Genomic DNA, 23,841 nt, shown 5'->3' with positions numbered 1-23,841 from the left:
CGTGAACAAATATGAACAAACGGAAATGTCTTAAGAAAAGTAAATGCAATTTTACCAATATTCTGCCTGTTACTAAATGTTTTGTGCGATTGTAATGCACATGTGTAAATGATAAACTGATAAACTGAGGCAGAATATTGTTAAAATTGCACTTGTTTTTCTTAAGACAATTCAATTTGTTCATGTTATTCAGATTTTTAAGGAAACTTTGTAGATGTAAACCTGATCATAATAGAATTTTACTTTTTTTTTACTGATATTATTTTACTGGTCCGGCCCACTTGAGATCAAATCAGGTTGAATGTGGCCCCTGAACTCAAATGAGTTTGACACCCCTGGTTTAGACAGTGAATGAGTGAATGAGTATTGTAGGTGAAAGTGGGAAAACTGGCTACATGGATATGAAATATGAGGTACATAAAGACAAAATCAAAACTATTCTAAATAGATTCAGACCTTTGTTGTCAGTCTTTGTTGATGCATTATGTGTTTCAAGAGTTGCTCTGACATCTCTTTGTCCTTTATTGAAGTTAAAAGTCAAACAAAATTTTCATTTCGCTGTTTTTTTGAAATTCTATTTAAACTTTTTCTCATTTAGGGTTGTCAATAAGAGAAGAAAGAGCTGAGTTCAGTGGCCTTCATGGCTAAAGCTCACGCCAAATGTCCATCAATCATGATTCTAACCGTTCCAGATGTCAGCTGATCATGTGGTTGTGTTGTGCATTATTCCTTGTGTACCTTTGTCGTCAGTAGTGATGCTGCAGACTCCCTCCACCAGCTCTTTGGCCTCCACGGCCAGTTGGATGGCAGGGTCAGGGAGGGGTGACGGGGTGTCAGGGCTCTCAGTGACAGGAGACGACCTGTTACTCCTGACACACAAACAACAAACGCATAAACATCTGTTTCACATTCCACTGTGGCGCTGAACAGTGAACATTCTCTTACCCGGTGTCTGCTCCAAACAGCTTGGGCGTGGTCAGTACTTTGTGGACGTTCTGAGGACACACACAGGGATGGGACTGGTTATTACAGAGGCCCACCCAGAACGTAAGCCCCATCAACAAAAACATGAGCACTTCTGAAATGGCACATTTACTGTTTCTTTGTACACAACTGGGCAGCGTTTCTAGGTTCGCTCGTTAATGCGGTAAATCCAACACAACACGAAATGCGTTCATTTAATGCATTTTGCATTATCTCATTTCTGGGCTAGTTGGTGAAAAGTCTGCGCTCGTTAAGTGCCTTTTAGTTCCGCATTAAAGGGCTGATTTTAACGCGGATGTTGGAGGTCTGTGTTAGAATGAGGATATATTCTTGCAGATTTATTTTTACTTTATTTCTGTAACATATTTCCTTTGACATATTATTGATATTTGAAAAACATATTTTTAACACAATTTTGATAATAACAATATGACACAATCGGATTTGTTCCCTGGACATTTTGCACCGAGAAAAACAAATTTATCATGTGAGGATTGATCCGCTCACAGAATTTTATTCTCTGTGTTAATTTATGGCCAGATATAGATGACCTCAGGATGTAGAAGAGCTAGCATCTAGATTTAGTGAGAGTCCTCATGGTGTGAATGTCGTCAATACTGGACATGCTCTTACATGTGTGGAAAAGGTAAGTTACACTAAAAATATGTGTGTGAATATAATAATTCTTCAATCTAACCATAATGCTGACAGATTCATTAATTTTGGGGAGAGAAAAGTATGTAAAATATATTTTAAAATGCTGACAAATTAAGAAAATTATAAGTCAAAGTCAAAAGTCAAAGTCGTCTTTATTGTCAGTTCTGCCATGTACATTATATACAGAGAGAGCCAAAATTACTGGACTCTAAGGCCCCACAGTGCAAGTAAAGTAAATTTATTATATTTTTTATAGAAAAAATATAATAAATCATTTCAAATTACTTTCAGATGAGTTTAGCATTGTGCTATTATTCAGGAGCACTGTACTCAGTGAACTGATTCACAGTACATCAGCTGTTCATCTGTATGCCCACATGTAAATATTCCTAACTGAAAACTGCCAACAGTACATGGTGTGGCCACCCCATGTATGATGTGGGGAGATAGTGGTGGGTTTCCATGGGAACTACAGATTCCAAATTCAAACGTTGTTCGACATCATCCCTTAAAAAATTTGTTGCGTTAACATTAACGAGTGCAACCAGCCCAGAAACGGATTTAGTGATCGTTTAGCTTCTGCCTTCTGTATACCATTGTTAGCCTGCAAATTGTGTTAAAAGTTGTGTTCGCAAGTTAGCCCAGAAACAAACCCCTGGTGTGATGGTCCACCATACTGTGATTAAACATGGAGCTGTCACAGGCTGTTTTTTCTTGAAATTCCCTTCCTCATACAGTATATTCTCACTCATTTTACTTCCTGACTTAGTGTGTTTTCTCTCCACTTTTTGTGTCATCTATGTCTTTGTCCTACACATATATATATGTAGTATTTTGTTCCCTGTTGGGATGTCCTTTCCCTCCCATATAAAAAGTGTTCTTTGGACTTGTAAGCTTGGTTTTCTCACAACACATTCTGGGTCTGGGTCCGTCTGTCCTTCACTAAAACCAGAACTGTTACTGAAATTACTGAAACTAGGAAAAATTCTAATCAAACTAGGATTATTAGCAACTAGAAATGGAATGCAAGCAGGTGGACACACAGTAGGCCCCAAACCTGTATCAGCAGATGGAAGTCACAACAAGAACACACAACTCTAAAATAGCTCTACCAAGTGAATGAGGTTGTGGTGGCATAAATTCCATGTACCTGACATGTCATGTAAAACACCTTCAGTGGCTCAGAGTGTGTGTACCTGTGCAAAGCTGAGCAGCTTCTTGTTGGAGACTTCCAGGTGTTTCCTGCTCAGCTCAGACTTCCTCAGCTGGCAGTCGACGGCTGTCAGCCTCTTATTCAGTTCCACAACGTCCTCCTGAAAAACACACACCACCATCACAGTCAACTGTTTGATTCAGTAATTCAACAAACCACCAAAAAAGACCACACAGACGATCACATTCCAGCAAAAAAACAAACATTAAAAACTATAACCAAATGTTATGACCCTGGGTCATAATTTGTCTATTTGTGTTTATATGTTATATATGTTTTCTGTTATAGTAGTGCTGTGTTCTCCCCCAGACCTGTACGGGTGCTGTGTTGTCTTTTGTCGTGTTGTTTCCCTTGCAGGAGGAAGTGGATTGGTGGAGCCAGATGGACCGGCATATTTAAATGACCTTGGATCCAGCAGCAAGTCTCTCCTTGTCTGCTGCCAGCTCTAAACTGTGATTCCTGTGTGTGTGTTGACTGTCAGTTGTTGTGTGTTCGAGTGTGTCTGAGTAATTTTGTACGTAGTTGTAAATAGCATTTTTGTAAATCGATCTTTTTTTCTGGTAAGGGAGGACGGCTCTTTTGTTTCATGTTTTTTCCTGTTTTTTCGTTGGGAGTTTAGGTTAGTTTCATGTATTTTATTTCTTGCATTTATTTTTGGTCAGGTAATTTAGTTTGAACCATGAGGAAGACTTTTTGTTTGTTGTTTTAGCCGGGCCCTCCCCTAACCCTCCTTCAGTTGTTTAATAATAAATATTGTGAACTTTAGTTTGGACTGACTTGCGTGCTTGGGAGCTGGGAGGGGACAAAGTGAGCGCATTATGTACGTCCTGGTAAACCCCTAGGCCGGGACGTAACACAAACATGACAGTAACTAAAACCAGTACAGAGACTGAAAAACATTCACTCAAAGACAATGGGATGAAGAGCTGAAAGACTTTGAAGTTTTAAGTATTTTTATATTTATAATGAAAATTTCTTTGTTAAAAAAACAGACAGTAACATCTGTATCCCCACTGGCTATCAGCTAAAATGCCGTTTTAAATACTGCTAACACCATCGGCCAAGAACTCTGGAACTGGTGCATCCCAAATGAAACTGGAAACACTGGTAAAAAAAATGTGTATGTGACACAACAGGATGAAAATATAAAAGATAATAAACAAACACATTGTATGACAAATGACAAATGTACAAGACCCAACTACATAAAAATACTGAAAAAGATGCAAGAAGAGCAAAACCTTGTCAAAAAAAGCAACAAAACAAAAACAATTTCTGAATCACTTCCAGAGGGTTGCAGATCCTATCCCAGCTGCACCTATGAGTATGTCTTTGGACGATGGGAGGAGGTGAAAGTACCCAAACCAGATATGCTAACCAGCACACCACTGAGCCGCCCAAACACAATAATGCATCTGTGGTCTAAATGTACAGTTGAGGACAAAATTATTAGCCCCCCTACAAAAATGTCATTGTTTTAAAGGTATTTCCCGAGTGCTTTTACACAGAGCAACCCATTTTTAACACAGCTTTTTTAGAATTTAGAATTTAGAATAAACTTTATTGTCATTGTACTCCATGTTACAATGAAATTGTGCAGGCCTCCCCCCCAGTGCAATTCAGCATTTTTTAGATATCCTAGTTTTATTTTGGATGCTTACATGATTTTAGTTTGCACACAGAAATGAAAATATTCCACAAAAAACAAAAAGTACCAGGGTCAAAATTATTAGCCCCCCTGATCCTAATAGTCAGTTGTGTATCTTTTTTGCTGGATAACAGCCTGCAGTCATAGTATTTTTTATTACAAGGCTCTGACACTTTTTTTTGAGGAATCCCAGCCCATTCTTCTTTGGCAAATCTTTCCAGCTCCTCCAGATTTGGTGGCCTTCTGGCATGGATGTTCTTTTTTAGGTCACCCCGAATATTTTCAATGGGATTTAAGTCAGGGCTCTGTGCAGGCCACTCAGTTACATTCACTTTGGTCTTCTGAAGATAGCTCTTCACCAAGAGAGATGTATGTTTTGGATTGTTGTCATATTGGAAGATGAAGCAATGACCCAGACCCAGTGTTACTGCTGACCGCTTAAGGTTTTCTTTCAAAATCTCCACGTTTCTTTGTTCATGATTCCTTCCACCTTGACCAGATTTCTAGTTCCAGATGCACTATAGCATCCCCACAACACAATACTCCCACCACCATGTTTCACTGTAGGGACGGTGTTCTTTGGGTTCTATGCCTTTCCCTTTTTTCTCCAAACATAAATGCTGCCTCTATGGCCAAAGAGCTCTAGTTTTGTCTCATCAGACCATAGGACACACTTCCAGTATGCACAATGTTTCTCCAGGTTGTCCTGAGCATATTTAAGTCTGGCTTAAAGGTGTGTCTTCTTCAAAAGTGGAGTTTTTCTTGGTCTCATCCTCTCAGTCCATTCCAATTCAGAGCTATAGTGACTGTCTTCTTAGAGACTAGGATTCCTGATGTGGCCAAGTCCTTCACCAGTGTCTTGGCAGTTGTTCTGGGGTCTTTAGACCCATCTCTCACTAGTTTTCTTTCCAGGGTCTTTGAAATCTTTCACTTCCTATCTCTGCAAGGCTTGTTCTGCACTGTGTGGCTGTTTTTGAATTTCTGGATTATACTTCTCACTCCAGTTCTTGACACTTGGAAATGCTTGGATTGCTTTGTGCACCCCTCTCCTGCTTTGTCTACATCAATAATCATTTTTCTCGGGTCCAAATGGATTTCTCTAGTTTTGGGCATGGTGCTTTCTCAACTGACAGCTCAATGAGCCATACTGAGGCTTTTATACCATGTTTTAACTTAAATGTTAAGTGAAATCACTTGATTCACCTGATCACTTTTAAACACATCACCTGTGAAGTTACAGCACATCATTGCACAAAAATGGTTTGTGCCATGACTTAATAAATGGTCATTTCTTAAAGGGGGCTAATAATAATGTCCCTGGTTATTTTAGTTTTTTTCTAAATAATGCTGTTTTGGTGTGCACATATAAATAATTTGTGCCTTCTAAAGAAAACTAGTATGTTCAGAAATGCTATGTTGAAAATTCCTTGCTCTGTTAAAAAAAAACTTAGGAAAATCTTGAAGAAACTTAAAATTTCATAGGGGGGCTAATAATTTTGTCCTCAATCACAATAAATACAATTATCACAATAATGGTATTTGTCGGATCACATGCCCTGGATAATGACTTTGTACCATATTTTTTATTTTGTTCTCATATTCTGAGACGATCTGGGCATCATTTCCTGCTCTATATTGCTTTTTTGAAATTTTGTTAAGTTTGTCATTAATGTTGGGGTGCTGGAGGTTGTGTGGGGGGTTGATGGTGTCCTCCCCTCCTCGGGCTCTGCATGCTGGGCTCCACCCCCCCACCCCAATAGCCATATTAATCTAAACTGATTCATATAAACTCAAAACAGATAGTAACTGATACAAATATATTATTACAAATATGAAATTATTTAACTCAATTTTGTATTGTGGCTGACTCCACTGCTACCGCCACCAACAATAATTAGATTAGAAATTAGACTACTGGTATTATTATTATTATTATGTATTTTTGTAGTATTACAACAATTATTATTTTCCCCCTCACTCCCCTCTCTCTCTTCCTCACTTTCATTCACACCCCCCTCTTCCCCTTTTCCCTATCGACCCTAACCAAGCTATAGTGTTTAGCTGCTATTTACATTTATGATCCTTTTCATTGTAATATGATGTTGTCGTCGTTGTTTGTCAATACTCTGTCGTTGTTGTTGTTTTTGGTTTGTTTGTTTATTCGTTTGATTTTCCCTTTATGTATTGTTGTTGTTTTTCTGTCCACATTGTCTTGTTAACTATCATTCATAAAAAAAAAAAAAAGTTTGTCATGAATGTGACATATTTGCAAATAAAAATATGTTATAAAATGCCTCTAATTGTTCTTCAGTGTACCTCAGAAAAATGTGGGGATAAAGACACACTTTTGGTCATTACTGTATGTGCTTAAATGTGAATTAAATATACAATTAATTGAAAGAGAAAAGAAGTGTTTTGATGCGTTTGCTGTTTGGCACGAGGAAGATAAATGCCATCTAAGCATAAGGAAATGAATGACCACAGAGGAGCTGGTGTGCAATATATCAAACCATGTATTTCAACTTTAACCATGTGTTTCAGTAGCTGTCACTTTTTTTTTGGTAGAATGCTCAGAGGAGAACGGTGATGGGATTTCAAACCCTGTCTGTCCTCATTTCTCTGTTCTCATATCAGTTTTGTGTCTGGATTAGGGTTTGTGTGATTCTGCAAGGCTGAGGATTTAGCACCTGATGAAAAGCCACAGGTAGTGAGTGAGGCAGTAAAGCCCGAGAGCCTCAGCACATGAATAGAAAGCTGCCTTTTCATTCCAGAAACACAGACTTAGTGGAGCTGGGAGATATATACAGGCTCAAGTGGAGACAAAAGACAGCAGCAGAGTCACAGAGACACACGGGGCATTTATACAGCACTTTTCTACTGTATTGAACACCAAAGCACTTGGAGTGTATGATTGACTCAGTTGCAGATACAATCACATTCACACAGCAGTAAAGCAGTAGTGTCCTGCTCAAGGACACTTCAACATACTGAATGGGAGTCGTTTTTTTTTTTTTTTTTTAACCTGGCTTTCTCTTGCACTGGTGTGTAGCATGTTGCTGCTGTAAACTGTGAAATTTCCCCAATGGTGGGATTAATAAAGTCTTATCTTATCTTATCTTATCAATTCCTTGGAATCATTTGCCTGTTAGCTTAACAATTTTGCTTATTGGTCCTGTGATGTCATCATGTCATATCTGTATTTAGGTTCAGGATGTCTGCAACATGGCATTGAGGCAAAAGTGTTCTCAAGTATGGTTGTGTTTCACTAGTAAAGACAACAGAGCCATTTGCAACACTTGCAGATCTCCCATTACGATAACGGGGGAAATACTGTACCTCCAACATGCAGAAACCTTTAGCCACATGGCATGTAATTAAACTAGGGATGTAACGATATGAAAATTTCATATCACGGTTATTGTGACCAAAATTATCACTGTTATCATTGTCATCACGGTACTGTTGAAATGTGCTCAAAATGTTCAAAAAGCACTTATACACAACCGGAAATAATATAACCAAGTTGTATTTTGACAAAAAAAAAAAAAAAAAACCCCAAACAAACAAAAAAAAACCCCCAAAAAAATAATAGGCACAGTGTACTTTCTGTTGCAGAAACATTCAAATATTAACGTGTAAACATCAAACATATAAATGCGCATTAAAGATGGAATCTTATAGCCATTGTTGGACCATTTTCCTTGTCAAGTTTGTATTGAAAGTGTGGTAATCAAACACGGTTATCATGATAATTAGAATTTAAAGGGTAATACTTTTAATAATTTTACCGTGGTTTATCGTTATATTGGTAATTGTTGCATCCCTAAATTATACAGTATGAAGGTAAAGTCTTTGATGCTTTGCTTAGTGAAGGTGGCAGTGACTCTCAAAGCAGAGCTGTATCCTCTGTGGTAGCTGCTAACATTAAACTCCTCCATGTTTTATCGATACTATTAATGTTAGCACCCTTTCACTGTCAGCCTACTTTCACTGTTCTCTATGAATAATCTCCATGTCCTATAATGATATTTAGATGATGGCGAGGCTCAGCGGCAGCAGCAGGTGGTGCTCACACTCCTTTAACTACCCTTTACATGATGCTTTCTGAGTTTCGTTTGAATCAAATCTAAAATGTTAGCGCATATTTGACATTAAAGAGTTAATGTAAACAAAGCCATTTGTACCATAGTTTATTCCCTAATCCAAAATCGAATAAGTGATATCGATAATGTAACTGGAATTGGTAAATTCCTATCAATTTCCATCCCTAGTGACAAGATAGAACAAGTCAGAGGTTGAATCTCCAACTCCCTCCACCTCCTGAGCCACACAAGTTCTAAATAATTCTTAGTGATCCTCCCACACGGTTGAAAGTTCAGTGTGTGATGTTTGGTGACATCTAGTGGTGAAACTGCAGAGCACCACCAACTGAATACCCCCCTCACCATCCTCTACAGCAGGGGTGTCAAACTCATTTTAGTTCAGGGGCCACATACAGCCTAATATGATCTAAACTGGGCCACACCAGTAAAATAATAAAAATAATAGGATAAGAACTTATAAATAATGTCAACTCCAAAGTTTTCTGTATGTTTTTGAGTGGAAAAAGTAAAATTCTGTAATGAAAATATTTACATCTATGAACTGTACTTGAACATAACATGAACAAATACGAACAACCTGAAAATTCTTACGAAAAATAAATGCAATGTTAACAATATTACGCCTTAATTTATCATTTATACATGTGCATCACAACTTACAGATCACAGTGGACCTACAAATACACAAAACATTTAATAACAGGCAGAATATTAGTACAATTCCACATTTCAGACATTTTTGTAAAAGGCCAGTCTGTAAATGCAACCATTTTTGTGTAATTTGACTTTTTTTTTTTTACACTAAAATAAAGAGGAATATGTTAAGTTTTCATTCTTTATAGGTTATTATGATAGTATTTTACTGGTCTGATCCACTTTAGATTGAATAGACCTAAAATGATTTTAACACCATTGACTGTTAATATTGTTAGTGTAATTTTTGCATTTCCCAAATTCATCCCACGGGCCGGACTGGACCCTTTGGCGGGCTGGTTTTGGCCCCCGGGCCGCATGTTTGACACCTGTGCTCTACAGCAAGCAAAAAAAACACCCAGTCCCTCATTAGAGTCAGTGTTATTCTTTGTTGTGGGTTTTTTAGACAAGGACACATTAACTTTGGTCAACTTGCAGACGTAGAAGGTGTTGGTAATGTACATCAACACTGGCTGCCTATCACTATAAAAAGCCAAAATTAAGAATTGCTTTGTGCCCTTGGTTAATGAAGAAATGTATCAATGAGGGCAAAATTTAAAAATACAGAACTGAAAAGGATTTGCAGGTGGGACACGACTTTCAAAAAGTAAATTCATGACATGAAGTGGCAACAGATCTATGGCTGAACTGTCATGGAATGAACCAGAAATGTGCTGTTTTTGGCAAAAGATCTGCCAGATTGGTCTCATGGTGTCAGAGTGAGGAAGGCAGAGGTGCATCAGTTTGGTGCCGTTATCTGATCCAGAGCAAGTGAAACATGCTGATGCAGGTGTCAGAGCACACAATGCACGGTGTACTGCGAGCACTCTGCTGCATCAGCCACTTTGAAACAGCAGATCTGATGTCACATACTGTGTCATGTCAGAATGCTTCATACATCTGTGCTGCTAGTTCAATTTAGAGTCTGGTTTCGACCACCTCTATATGTAAAGTGTCATGACAACTTTTGTTAAGATTTGGCGCTATATAAATAAAATTAGATTGATTGATTTGATTGATTGAATTGCACACCCAAAATTAACCTTTGTGGAAGTATCTTAATATCAATCGTCATTGTTTTTTTTCTAGGAATCTCATTCATTTTATTTGGATCCTCTAATTAGTGTTCTGGTCCACCTTTAAACTCCATCTGGCTCCATAAGATTTTAGGGCCAATAGAAGACTTTGCTTGTCAGGCTTTGAACGATGTGACTTCTTTGTTGAGTTGGACTTTCAGAGCGTCTGTTTGTTAAATAATCTATATTTTCTATAGACAGTTGTAATACATCACACTAACAAGACTCTAAACTTATTTGGCTGTCATTAATTTAGCAGTAGTTTGCCATCCCATCACCCCTCACTCTTTCTCAGTTCTACTATGATGGTATCATCACTTCTAAGTCCAAAAACCAAAAATACCAATGGCCAGAACAGAAACTATGGCTTCAGCACATCTACAGTAGTCACATATACAGATATATTATGTGTGATGACAGCATGTAGTGCATATGCACACATGGGAATGCAGCATCCTCAGATGTCCTCACCTTGGTGGCTTCCACTCCCCGTGCCTGTCTTTTGCTGGTAAGCTGGTTCTTCAGGTCTCTGATCTCAGCCTCCAGCAGCTGGATGACCTCCTCATAGTCCTGCTCAGCGCTGCTGGCCTGCCGCTGGCCCACCTCGGCCTCAGCTGCCTGCAGACGACTCTTCAAACGGGTGTTCTCCTCAACAGTCAGGCAGGCTTTCTGTGAAGGACAGGAGGTTGTGCCATAGTGAAAAGAGCACACAGTGTCATACATGAAGAAGCCTGTAACTGTGTTTGCAGGGTCAGGTTTCCATGTGGGATTCTGTGTCTCAGCTCCTCTCACCTCTGAGGTCTTCTGCAGCTCCTCCTCAAGGTTTTTCTTGCTGTGTTCCATGTCCTTCAGCATCACCTACCAAAACAGGGAGCACATGAGGCCTTCTACATGACTGAGTCTGTGCTGAACCAAACTGCAAAACAGAGGAAGGGCTCTATTTGGTCCTCTTCTAGCTGCAGCTTATGTCATTGTCACAAGGAATCAAGGACTGGGGCATAAATCCTACAGTAACTCTATACACTACACATACTGTTTTAACACTAACATGTCTTCTGAGGTGTAAACTGAATTATGTGACTTAACTGGTATGAAACACATCATTACTGGTCCTAATACATATAAAATTCAGCTTAGATATAAAAGATCTGCATTTAATAGATGAAAACATTTGAAAACCATCTGATGTTAATGCAGAGTCAAATGTTTCAGATTGCTCTGTATCATGACAATTGTATAGAAGCTCTACATTGGTGTCTGGTCTGCCAAACCCTATTCATTTTCCATCAAGGACCTGAAGCTGTGTGTTGAAAAAAAAAAGGAACTTCTTAAATGCTTATCCACTACCTATGCATCTAAATTAATGTGTTCAAACACACAAGTCATACATTAATGCAGTAAGTCTGCTTTGAGTTAAAAAGACTTCAGAGCTTCAGTTCTCTGTGGAAACACACTGATGGCAACATAAAACAGTGAAAATATTATAAATAAAGCCAACACTTGAAGTGATACAAAAAAGCCAAAAAAAACTAAGCCTTTCGGTGCCTAATATGGTTCTTCCTAAGTGTCTTTTGACTCTCTGTCATGTATGTCTCACATACAAACCAGGAGTATTCGCCTCTTCACCTGTTTCTGACTTGCAGCACTTTCCAAAATTGTGCAGTTAGACTCAGAAGAGGGCAGAGTAAAGTTTTATGTCAATCATTTTTCTCCATGGAGTCTCCATGGAGTATAATGTCCTCTAAACACATGGATGTGATATGTTTGTACCTTGAGCTGCTTCATCTGGGTCTGCAGTTGCTTCACCTCTGTCTGAAATTGTTCCATGTCTTCACTGCTGTAGCTGCATTCAGATTCATATGTCTACACACACACACACACACACACACACACACACACACACACACACACACACACACACACATGATCGTACACAGATGACTTTGTGTTCATGTATTTATGTCACTCATTAATGCGTTTTTTATTAGAATTCTTCCACCAAATGCTTCATTATATGAATCAGTGGTGACTGCCATGCACACTCAAAACTTCACAATGACACCTCGTCACCTGACATCTAGTACATTTACATTTATGACACCAAACAAGGTCACATGTGAGTGAGTGTGTAGAGCACTTACAGGGGAGTGGAAGGCTGACGTGTCCATCAGACTGGCTGCCTCATGGTAGGAGAACATGAAGGGACCTGACCCCATACCCAGCTCCTCCAGGTTCTCCTGGAAGATAGTTCGGGTGGCCTCCACGAAGTCTGGAGTGGACACACAGGTACACAGATAATAAGATAGGAAGAGTTTTACTGCTGATGATGAGGAGAAACCACATGGTAACATGTGGAATCAAGATGTGCCCTTCAATTAGACAACACCTCACAGAATCTTATTTCCTGTACCTCCTTACATAGGTGTATCTAACCCCTCTGTCTTCTGTTTGTCTCAGTTCTCAAACTGCCACACCTCCTTCTTCAATTTTCTGCTCCTCTTTCTCATTACAGGAACAGTGATGATAAGGAGCACAAAACTTCTATAGATGTACCCCCATCCTGAATCTGTCTCCAGGCTCCTGAATGTCAACCATCCTCCATTCATTCCGTAGTCTTCAACCCTTCTCATCCCCACCCTTATCCCCACCCTTCGACCTCATCCCTTAGAATCAGTTATTCAATGAACAATGTCTCATACAGTATTCCGGTCTTTGATAGGAGAATTTCACAATAATGACTGGCTCACTGAACAATATATCCATCACTTAAAAAAATATTAAGTGATTCTGATCTGTCTCTATTATTCATAGTGACAGACCACTATAGGACATTCACGACGTCAGTGGTTGAGTCAAGGGTAAAGAGTGCTATTGCCAGTGTTGTGTGTTTTGTGTATTATTACCATGTGCTTGCATCCAATGCAAAGCATGGTACTATTGTTTGTCATACTTATTATTATCAGAAACTTTGAAAAAAAAAAAAGTGCTCCAGAGTTTTGGAAAGAGATCCAAACATATTATTGCAAAAATGTGCAGCCTGATCTACAAAGTAAAAATTTAAAAAAAAAAGAACTGGCAAATGTGTCTGTTTGAAATGAATGGGCCATTTTCAAATTGCCACCATTCCCACACCACTGAACCTAAAATCACACCGCCTATATGAAAATTGTGCAGCTCAGCACAAAAAATATGTGTGTGACGGTTGGTACTGATATCATGTATGGTTTTCACACACACTGAGATCAGATTCAGATTCAGAATACTTTATTAATCCCTGAAGGGCAATTCAGTTCACCGGTTCAGATCAACCAAACCACATCCACAGAATGTGAACAGAATGCTGACGGCTGATTGGCTGGAACCCTCTACACTCCAACACCTAGAGTGAAGAGGCATATTTACATTTTTTAGAAACTCTAAGAACAGCTCTTAATATTTCTCACATTTCTGGGAATTCAGCAACAATTTATTAATCAGTTTTTTGGAAAAACTCTTGTCTTTCACAGACTAATTCACATGTTAATCTTAAAACGTTTCGTTTTCGATCTACAGGCCTCTAAGCACACAGAGTGCGGATTTCCTTGTCATTCACTCCCATGTTACATTGGTCATTAACATGTATGATAAAACTCAGTGTTCCCACAATCACTGCTTCCTCAGTTCGGACTTTTTTCCCCACATATTATACATTACACATATGTTCAGAAGACTCTACACAAGTCTCACCTGCAAGAATTTTTGAGATTTTTGAGAGACAGTTATGGATTGACAGCAGTTTGAGGGGTGATTCCTCAACTTGCTTAAGAGTCTGTTTTTGACCAGCTCTATATGTGAAGTGTCATGAGATAACTTTTGTTATGATTTGGCACCATATAAACAAAATTTGATTGATTGATTGATTAAGAAATGTAATATGGACACCAATGTCTCCTCCATAATTAGGCATGTTTATAAAAGGTTTTCATTGACTATGTGTTTTGTCTTTTTCAAGTCATGTGTGTAGAGAGGTAATATTATGTTGTATTTGTCCTTAAAGATACAGAGTTTTAATTGAATGGCTCAGTGTTTGACTACATACACCCAAATATGGAGCACTGCTCTCCCCTGAGCATCCTGTTTCATGTGTGATCATTAGTGTTAAGAGAGGAGGAGGTTACAGATAAAAGTCATGCTTAAAGTTTATCTTCTGCCTGAGGTGTCCATAACATTTCACTTCTCTGTCTGTGACATGTTGCCACAGCAACCTACAGCCAGAGGTGGCAAAAGTCCATGCATTCTTTACTCCAGTTAGAAGTATGTGGACTTGTGTAAAAACAGACTGAGGTATAAGAGCAGAAGTACTGGTTCAACTTATGTACAGCAGTAAAAGGGAGACAGTACAGACTGTCAGAGTATAAAAGTCAAAACAGGCCTTTGTAAGTGTGGCTAGTACAAATGTCCTTCAGTGTTTTGGTCTTGATGCATCTTAAGTGCATTCTTTTTTCTCACTGCATCTTTTACCCCATTTTCATCTTGTTAAGTCATTGTTTTTGTCTTGTATTGTTTTCAATTTGTAGAATCTTTTACATAATTTTTGACTCTTTATTCTTGCAGCATACTTTATATAACTTTCACCTTGTTATGTTATATCATGTCTAATACACACCAATGTGCCAGGGAATTATTTTTTTATGTGTTGTTCCATCTATTCAGGTCAGTGATGGTCCATCAGGGCCAGCGAGACCTTCTCTGCTGGCGTAAGCATCATCAGAAACACTGACCCACATTTACAACCTAAATTCTAACATTTGTTCCATGAAATCGTATTAATTTATTTCCAATAGACTATACTCTTCATTTCTTCTCTTGGGTTGGCTTTGTTACATTTTATAACTAGTTATGTTACAACATTTTCACATATAAGGTCAAGACTTCCAATGAACATTTCTCCAAGTACTCCATAATTGTTTTTCTGTAGCAATGGTTGTAGTCCATACTGAAAATATGTCCAGACTTCGAGCCGATTACCTAAAATGTTCAGTTGTTGGTTGTATTAACAAACACAAGTGGCTGAACGGGACAGAAAGCACGGTCAGTAACCTGGAGGGGGTGGGGCATGAAGTTGCTCATTTGGATTTAAAGGGCCAGCGCTCAAAATGACCTTTCTGGTGTCATTACTCAGAAATAGGGTTGAAGATGGACCTGTGGAGTTGAATTAATGAAGAATTCAGACCCAAGCAGACCATTTACAGCAGGGGTCTCAAACATGCGGCCCTGGGGCCAAATACAGCCACCAAAAGTTCCAATGTGGCCTGTGGGATGAATTTGCAAAGTGCAGAAATTCCTCAGTCAAGGCTGTGGAACTCATTTTAGTTCAGGTTCCACATTCAGACCAATATGATCTACAGTCAGATAATAACAGCATAAAAACCTACACAAAATAATGACTCCATATTTTCTTCTTGGTTTGATTTGAAAAAAATATTACATTATGCCTATAAATAATGACAACTTCCAATTTTTGTCTTTGTTTTAGTGCAAAAAATAACATTAAATTATGAAAATATTTACATTTACAAACTATCCTGGAACAACAAAATGTGAATAACCTGGACAAATATGAACAACTTGAAATGTCTAAAGAAAATTCAGCAAAATTTTAACAATTTTCTTCCTGTTATTAAGTGTTTAGTGTCTTTGTAGATCCGATCCATAATACACATGTATAAATGATAAGTTGAGACATATTATTGTTAAAATTGTACTTATTTTTCTTAAGAAATGTAATTTTTTTCAGGTTATTCACACCTTTTTTGTTTGGATAGTTTATAAAAGTAAGTATTTTCATAATGTAATAAGGTTTCTTTGCACTAAAAGAAAGACAAAAATTTGGAGTTGTCATTATTTATAGGTTATTATGTCATTATTTTACTGGTGCGACCCATTTGAGATCAAATCGAGCTGAATGTGGCCCCTGAAAGAAAATGAGTTTGAGACCCCTGATTTATAGTTTATGTAGACCACAGGGAAATGTTTGAAAATGCATAATTCCATTTCAAAAAGCAAAATATCACTCCTTTAAATACAGTAACATCTCTGCGTACACTGCATTTTTAATTGTCTGCATGATTTCTAAATTCACAGTATAGGGGTTATAAGTATGGAAGATTCTGAGTCAGAAATACTGCATTTCATGTGGGTACGCATGGATATGCATCTTGCTCACGGTGATCCAATGTGACACCATGCACTGGTGACACAACTGCTAAGCGACATGCAGCCATCACACTGAGCCTGTGGTTTGACTACGTTTCAGGACACATCTTTCACCTAGACGTTGACACAAATAGATGTGTCTGCATGTGAGTCTACATGTGCTTTACCTCCATAGGCCACGGTGCCTTGTGGGTCTGTGGTCAGACTCTGCCTCAACTTCTTCTTCATCTCTTCTGTGACATCTAGCCCAAGGAAGGATAGCGCCTGATGGACATGAAAGCAGAGAGGGACACACAGATCATGTAATGTGTGTATATGTTATAACCAGAATCTGTTTCACACTAAAATTGTTTAGTGTTTCTCCCCTCAGTGTTATAAATAGGGAATACAGAATTACACCTCTGTAGAATACAATATGACTCAGCAACAACACAGACAACAGCCTCCGGAATCAGCATAAATCTGAATCAGCACATTTGAAGCAGTTGGTTCAGAACAGAAAGTGAACGCTGCAACAATTCAAACCACCTTGTTCCACTACACTGATTTTAGCTGCAGGCACCTGATACACTGGTAACATGACTCCACAACTACTCAATGTCACTGTCGGGTTCTTTAAAATACAACCCTGACAACAAAGAGTTGGGGTAGTATGAAAAATGTAAATTAATAAACAAGGGAGTGATATTAAAATGTGCTTTGACTTGCATTTCATTGACAGTATTTCCTGGTTGACTTCATTTCATTTGTAAATATACATTCATTCTTCACATACAGTTTAAGCTTGAGAAGTCTTTGAAACTGATAAAATGCTTGTAATTGTTCCTCAGTGTGCATTTGAAACATATACAGTCGCGGAAAAAATTATTAGACCACCCTTGTTTTCTTCAATTTCTTATTCATTTTAACCCTTTAATGAATGAATTATGAGAACCTTAATCAAGATTTTTTTCCCCTGTTTTTATTCCTCTTCAGGCATTAAAAAACACCAATGCGATTGAAATTTTTTTTTTACCTATGAATACCTAGACCTTGAACCTATTTTTCATGGAGTTGCAAAAATATCCACTCAGCTGGACACCACGCGTTTAATTTTTGAAGCAAAGAAACATGCATTTACCGATATACTGTGTGAAAACTATCAAATAAAAACATTTTTTATGTTGCAAATCTGATGTTTTCTCACATTTTAACATACTCTAATACTAGTCATTACCCACCTCCTGGAGATAATATGAAAAAAAGAACTTTTTGTTGTTAATTACAGTCTAGTAACAATAACAAGCAAGTGCTTTACACTCAAACATGTTACTACAGATAAGGTTTATCAAGAACAGCAAAGTTACAGTAATGGTATGAATTGCAATGTATTGGATGATGCAGGAGCACCCAATGTGTTAACTGATATGAAACTAAAATAACAGAATTCATGAATATACAAGAGAACAGATTTGAATAGCTGTCCACTGTAGTGACCACTATGCATGAAAGGGTTAATGCCTGGCACAACTAAAGGTACATTTGTTTGGACAAATATAATGATAACAACAAAAATAGCTCATAGTAGTTTAATTTCAGAGCTGATATCTATCAATTTTCCATTGTTTTCTTGATAATAACCAAAATCACTTCAGTTCTTCCATCAGTAGTTATGGTATTATACTGCCAAAAACAGTGCTTTTAGGCATTCCATGTTTTCTTTTCTGTCTGTTTTAGTCACATGATACACACAAGAGTTAGTACTTGATTGCATAACCGTTGTTTCTGATTACTTTTGATGGTCTAATAATTTTTTCTGTGACTGTAGAAAACATAAAAAACTGAAGCAGCAAAGCTTGTAATAATAAATAGTGTCGCTGCCAAATTGTTTGGTCATGATAAAGCTAAAATTCCTTGAATCTTAATTTTGTTCTGCACTGTAGAGCATCAAATATCCAAATCCCTTCCCATCCTTCTTTGAGGAATATTGTCACTAAACATAGAACGATGTCAGATTTCAGATTCAGATTCAAATTTATTTGTCATTTCAGCATATAACATACACAGAAACGAATCATTTGTGCAGATCTTTTCACATTAACTGTTTCAAATCACATTCTTCCAGTATTTCACGTCATTATTAGCCCTAAATTGCCCCAGATCAAATTCCTTTGTGAACATGTTGCAGCTTGAATATAAAAGTACATTTTAATGTCACTGCTTTTAATGAGCATCCATATTGTTCCATGTATATCTTACTTGAGTTGTTAACAATGATCTTCATGTATGAACTTGATCAGGATGTAGAGTGCAGCCATGTGACTTTTTTTTTTTTGGTAATAATCTTAAATATTTTGATTGTTATAAGTTTTCATCATAACAACAATAACAATAATAATCAGCTGCTGCGGAATGTAAAATGATAAAATCTTTTAAAGCGTCCTATTGCACTTAACTTGTTGCCTACCTATTTCAGCAATTTCTCTTGTCCTTTTGTGACACCTCATTATGTAATACAGCATCTCTCGAAGCTACAGAAATATCCATAATCCACACCCTTTTCTCTTACATTTGCAAAGGAGAGAAAGATCAGGAGAGAATAGTCTGTCTTCAATATTTAAACACTCTCTCTAATCCCATTAATGAATTGGTAGATTAGGGAGAAGCAGAATGCAGACAAAATGAAAATCTGAGCTGAATAACCAAAGTGGATATAGAGAGACAGCACATGAGAGCAGAACAGAGAGATGGGCTGCTCTGAGGCAAAGTGCTGATATGCGGGAAAAAGAAATGTACAAATGAAGCCGAGTAAAACTGCAGGAGATCAATAACTAGATGAAGAGGCAGCTAGGGGGAGAAAAAGAGCTACAACTGAAAAAAAAAGTTGCAAGCGGGTTAATCACAATGACATGGTTGACGATTGTAAATCTGCCTCATGACTTCTTCACCAGCCGCCTCCAGCTGTGGCACTGGCATAAAAAAAAAGGATTTTACTCAGCATATATGCAGGCTGTACAGTAATCACAGCCACTGAATCTCAGGCCATGAATAAGGGATTAAACATCATCAATTTGTCATTTCATTCTCAATTCCTATTGGTTGTTAACACATAAAGACCCAAACGGCCACTGGGGACCAAAAGCATCTACTGATCTAAAATGTGTAATAACTAGGCCTGTAACGGTACACATACCGAACCAAACCGTTTGGGTACACACCTGTTCGGTTTGGTACACAGCTGTACCGAAATGGTACAGTATGTTGAGAAAAAGACAAAGGAAGGAAAGACGTAGTTCAATGTGGAACTTTAAATCCACGCAAGTTTCACACAGACATATTGAAAGAGCGCACATTGACCCGAAATATGAAATAGCAGCTGATATAAGGTAAAAAAACCCCAACAAATATGATGTGAACCTGGAAGGGAGAGATTGAAGACCCTCCACCATCATTACAGTTCCGTTTGAACATTGAAAGTATGTAAAGTTTCACTTTCGTTTCACGCCAGCATTACTTATGTTAGTTATGGACACCCCCCTGGCTCCGACAGAACCCCCCCCCCCCCCCCCCGGTTTTTGACAAATCGCACCCTGCACACACACACATACAATCACAAATAGAAAAAATGGCCTAAACAGTTTGTTAGCTGTCCTAAAATAAATAATTTGGTTAATTTTGTAGTCAGTGTTTCTCTTCAGTTTGTTAAAAGAGAATACCAGTTTGCCCTCTTGTTAATGTTGCACTTAATGTGGAATTTTTTGTTGTTAGTTTAATGCAGAATGTGTACTGACAGAACTGTGATTAGATTTTTCTTGTTTGTTCAAAACTACCTTTCAGGAAAAAGTGCAATATTAATGTTTAAAATACATTTAGTAATATTTTATTTATTTTATTTTCTATTTGATTTATAGCAGCAGAATTATATTATTCCTGTTTTTCTATATTCTATTATCTCCAAAAATTGGGGGAAAAATGTTCAAAAATTCATAAATGTATTAAAGACATTTTGAGGGGTTTTCTTTCTTCCCGTATCAAACCGAAAAAACCCGAAACGTAGCTTTCAAAACCGAAAATGTACCGAACTGAAAATTTTGTGTACCGTTACAGGCCTAGTATTAACTTCTGATCCACTAATTCTGTCAATATGTTGAAATAATTGGTGTAAAATGCAGTTTGTGGTCTTTTCATGGTCATCAGATATGACCCATTTGGACGTTCAGAAGCTCTGTGGTGAACATGGAAACAGTGTCATCTTCTACAACATTGATTCACCAGTAAAACCTATGGAGTTGGATCAATGACAGTGGATGGAAATGCTTATTTTTACATGCGGTTATTGACATTTTTGCTTAAAAAGTCACTTTTTCTTCAGTTTTCTCTGTTTCTGATATAATAACCCTCAACTTTAATCTGAGCTATTATGAACATCTACATGATCAGTGAATTAAATATTGGAAAATACCTGATTTTCAACGACAGTGGATGGACACACTAGTTTTATGTTCAGGTAATGATATATTTGACTGAAAAAAAATCACTTTTTCTTCCGTTTTCTCTGTTTCTGTTATAATAACCATCAACTTTAATCTCAGCTTTTACAAACATCTACATGATCAGTGACTTAAATATAAGAAAAAACCTGATTATCACTGAAAAAATAATGAATGGTGATAAGTCACTTCAGAAAAAAACAAAATATTGTGGAACTGCCACAAAAGCAGCATTGGGTCTTTATGGGTTAAGCAAATCTAGATCATACAACAGTCACTCTATGAGATGATCAAACTAATTTTCTATTATCTGTCTGATCTTTATCTGTGAACCTCTCTCACTGTGCAGTGTATGACCAGTGTACTCCAATGATCAGAAAATATATCACCATGCTGTGTCTCCTTTCATGCCCAGAATCACACCTGACTTTACTGTCTCACTGTGAAACCAGTCCAATCCTGCCCACTCAGTGGAACCGTACGAGCAGAGTAAATACCTCCTGGTCATCTGATTGGAGGGCAGCACTCACCAAGTCTAACTTGTCTGATTTGAGGCGTATGTAGGGGTCCAGGGTTATCTTAGGTTTGGTCCCTGTTGGCGACCTCTGGCTGGTTGAACCTGTAGAGACAAGAGAGGAGAGGGATGTAAAAACAGAAACTCTGATGTGACATTATGTGAAGATAGAGTGGGTTGTTGCATATGCCAACACCTCTGAAACAACAGGAGGGGGCTTATCATTGGATAAGGTGTAATCTGAGAACAGACAACATCCCCTGTGGATTTGGTAAAAGTTTTTATTTGTGGTGATATTGTACGTGTGTTTGTTTGTGTGTATGTGTGTGTCAGTGGATGAAAAGGAGATGATTAAAAAGAGAGGAGTGGAGGAAAGGTAGGTGATTATATAGATGAGGGAAACTGACAGAGGGGAGGGCACGCAGCCAGGGCCTAATATTAATTTGATGAGTTTTTATGTCCCAGATCTGTGTCAGCTCATCTCACCAACACAAACCTCTGTGGGTGTGGGTGTGTGGGTGTGTGTGTGTGTGTGTGTGTGTGTGCACCCTCTGTTGCTAGGGATATGAGCCGATTCCAGTGAGTACCCTCCTCCTCGTGCCACTCAAAGGATTTACTCCCCCAACACACACATACACACTCCTGACTAGTGGTAGTGATTGATAAACCTGCTGTTGTGACAACAGATGTGTATTAAATCCCGCTTTACATCTGTACCAGTTCACATCACACAATTTGTCTCCATTCCAGTATAAAAAGCCTTGGAAAACCCTAAAAACAGGACAATTAGTAGGGGTTAGTAGGTTGATCATACTAACTTTAACAGATTCAAGACAGAAACCCTGTGTGGGACTCTTAAGTAGCACAAGTTGAAGAAGTCGTCTTACTTTAAACTGTAGCAGAAGCACCAACATCACTTGACTTAAAAGTTATAATCCTTAAAATTATACTCAATTTCAGTCTGAATCACTTCCCCAAATCCCCTCTGCTTCTTCTAGGTCTGCAGTATGAATCCTACACTGGAACGATTCAAACTGACCTAATAAGATGTATATTTAATAATAATACATAAAAAAATATTACAAATACATTTAATGGCTACTATCTGTCTGTTAACAGCCTAGCATCCACAGTTTTAGACAAACTGTCCTGATTGTTGTACAAGTTCCTGGTGCCAGTGACCGTTTATATGCACCCTAATATTCCAGTTTTGTCATAATTCTGAAAAAGACAATAGTCTGAATAAGCTGTTTATGTGTTAAATGAAAATGAATGTCAGTCGAATATTCCTGTCTACATTTAGCCATGCATACCCCATAAAAAATGATGCTTTTTCAAAGTTTTCCACCGGTGGCAGACATTCCACAGTGTGAGTTCGACCTTCCTCTTTTGCACCATCAAACATCTTCTCATATCTCTGAACCTGTTGATCTCCTCTGTTATAATGTTTATTCTGTGTGGAGTTTGTATGTTCTCTTTGTGTTTGTGTGGTTTTTCCTTTATCTCTGGCCACTCTCCAAAATCATGCCCCTTATGTCACAGTCTGCTCCACTGCTGACTCCTCCCTCACCTTACCACATTTTATGACCCACAATCAGTTCCACCTGTGTCTCATTAACCAGCCAGTGAATCAGCAGCTCCAGTTCACTCACTCGTTGCTAGATTGTCATCGCAACATGTGTGACTCTCCAGCATTGTTCACTGTGGTACCGATAACGGGGGGTAAACATGATGAATTCATGGGGCCCAGCATCTGTGGGAGCCCATAGAGCAGAGGAGGGGGTCCAGAGGATACAGGAGGATACAGAAGTTGTGAAAATTTCATGTAAGATCCGCTGTATAACAGAGGCATAGAAGTCAGGAATCTGACGTTGAAAGCATGTTAAGTTTCAGTTTTGTTTAACGCCAGTGTAAGTGGTGTTAGTAATAGACCCCCCCCCCCCCCCCCCCCGGTCCAACAGATCGACATCAGACTGAATTTTATGAAGGGTCCACAACGTTTACCTTTCATGGGGCCCACAATTGGTTGCGGCACCCCTGCTAATATTGACACTAGCTAAAAAAAATAAATAAAGTGACGTTATGTATGGACCGCGACCCCCCCCCCCCAAACATTGGCAAGATGCTGAATTTTATGAAAGGGCCCACAATGTTTAGCTTTCATGGAGCCCACATTTGGTAGCAGTGCCCCTGATTGTTCGTCTGCATGGTTTCCGGGTTTCGTTCCTGCCCGTTTCTGACCATGCCTCCTTGTCTTTGCCCTGGTAAACCTAACAGTCTTCTACCCGT

General features: G+C 38.2%; 1 protein-coding gene across 3 annotated transcripts in view; it reads right to left on the bottom strand.

Moving 5' to 3' along the window:
• LOC115423686 (syntaxin-binding protein 4) overlaps positions 1–23,841 on the bottom strand; it is a 129,838-nt gene that overhangs the window by 2,919 nt on the left and 103,078 nt on the right. For all 3 annotated transcript variants that reach the window (XM_030140632.1, XM_030140634.1, XM_030140633.1), the window contains exons 12-20: positions 21,569–21,657; positions 16,737–16,833; positions 12,516–12,643; positions 12,145–12,237; positions 11,167–11,232; positions 10,846–11,043; positions 2,838–2,954; positions 946–995; positions 739–869 (exon numbers count right to left, since the gene is read on the bottom strand). In XM_030140632.1, the coding sequence (XP_029996492.1) occupies positions 739–869; positions 946–995; positions 2,838–2,954; positions 10,846–11,043; positions 11,167–11,232; positions 12,145–12,237; positions 12,516–12,643; positions 16,737–16,833; positions 21,569–21,657 (969 nt within the window). The remainder of the gene's footprint in view (positions 1–738; positions 870–945; positions 996–2,837; positions 2,955–10,845; positions 11,044–11,166; positions 11,233–12,144; positions 12,238–12,515; positions 12,644–16,736; positions 16,834–21,568; positions 21,658–23,841) is intronic.

This window comes from Sphaeramia orbicularis, chromosome 8 (assembly GCF_902148855.1).
Source record: "Sphaeramia orbicularis chromosome 8, fSphaOr1.1, whole genome shotgun sequence".
NCBI classification, from domain to species: Eukaryota; Metazoa; Chordata; class Actinopteri; order Kurtiformes; family Apogonidae; genus Sphaeramia; species Sphaeramia orbicularis.
The sequence above is the reverse complement of the archived record's forward strand: the minus strand, read 5'-3'. Positions and strand labels throughout refer to the sequence as shown.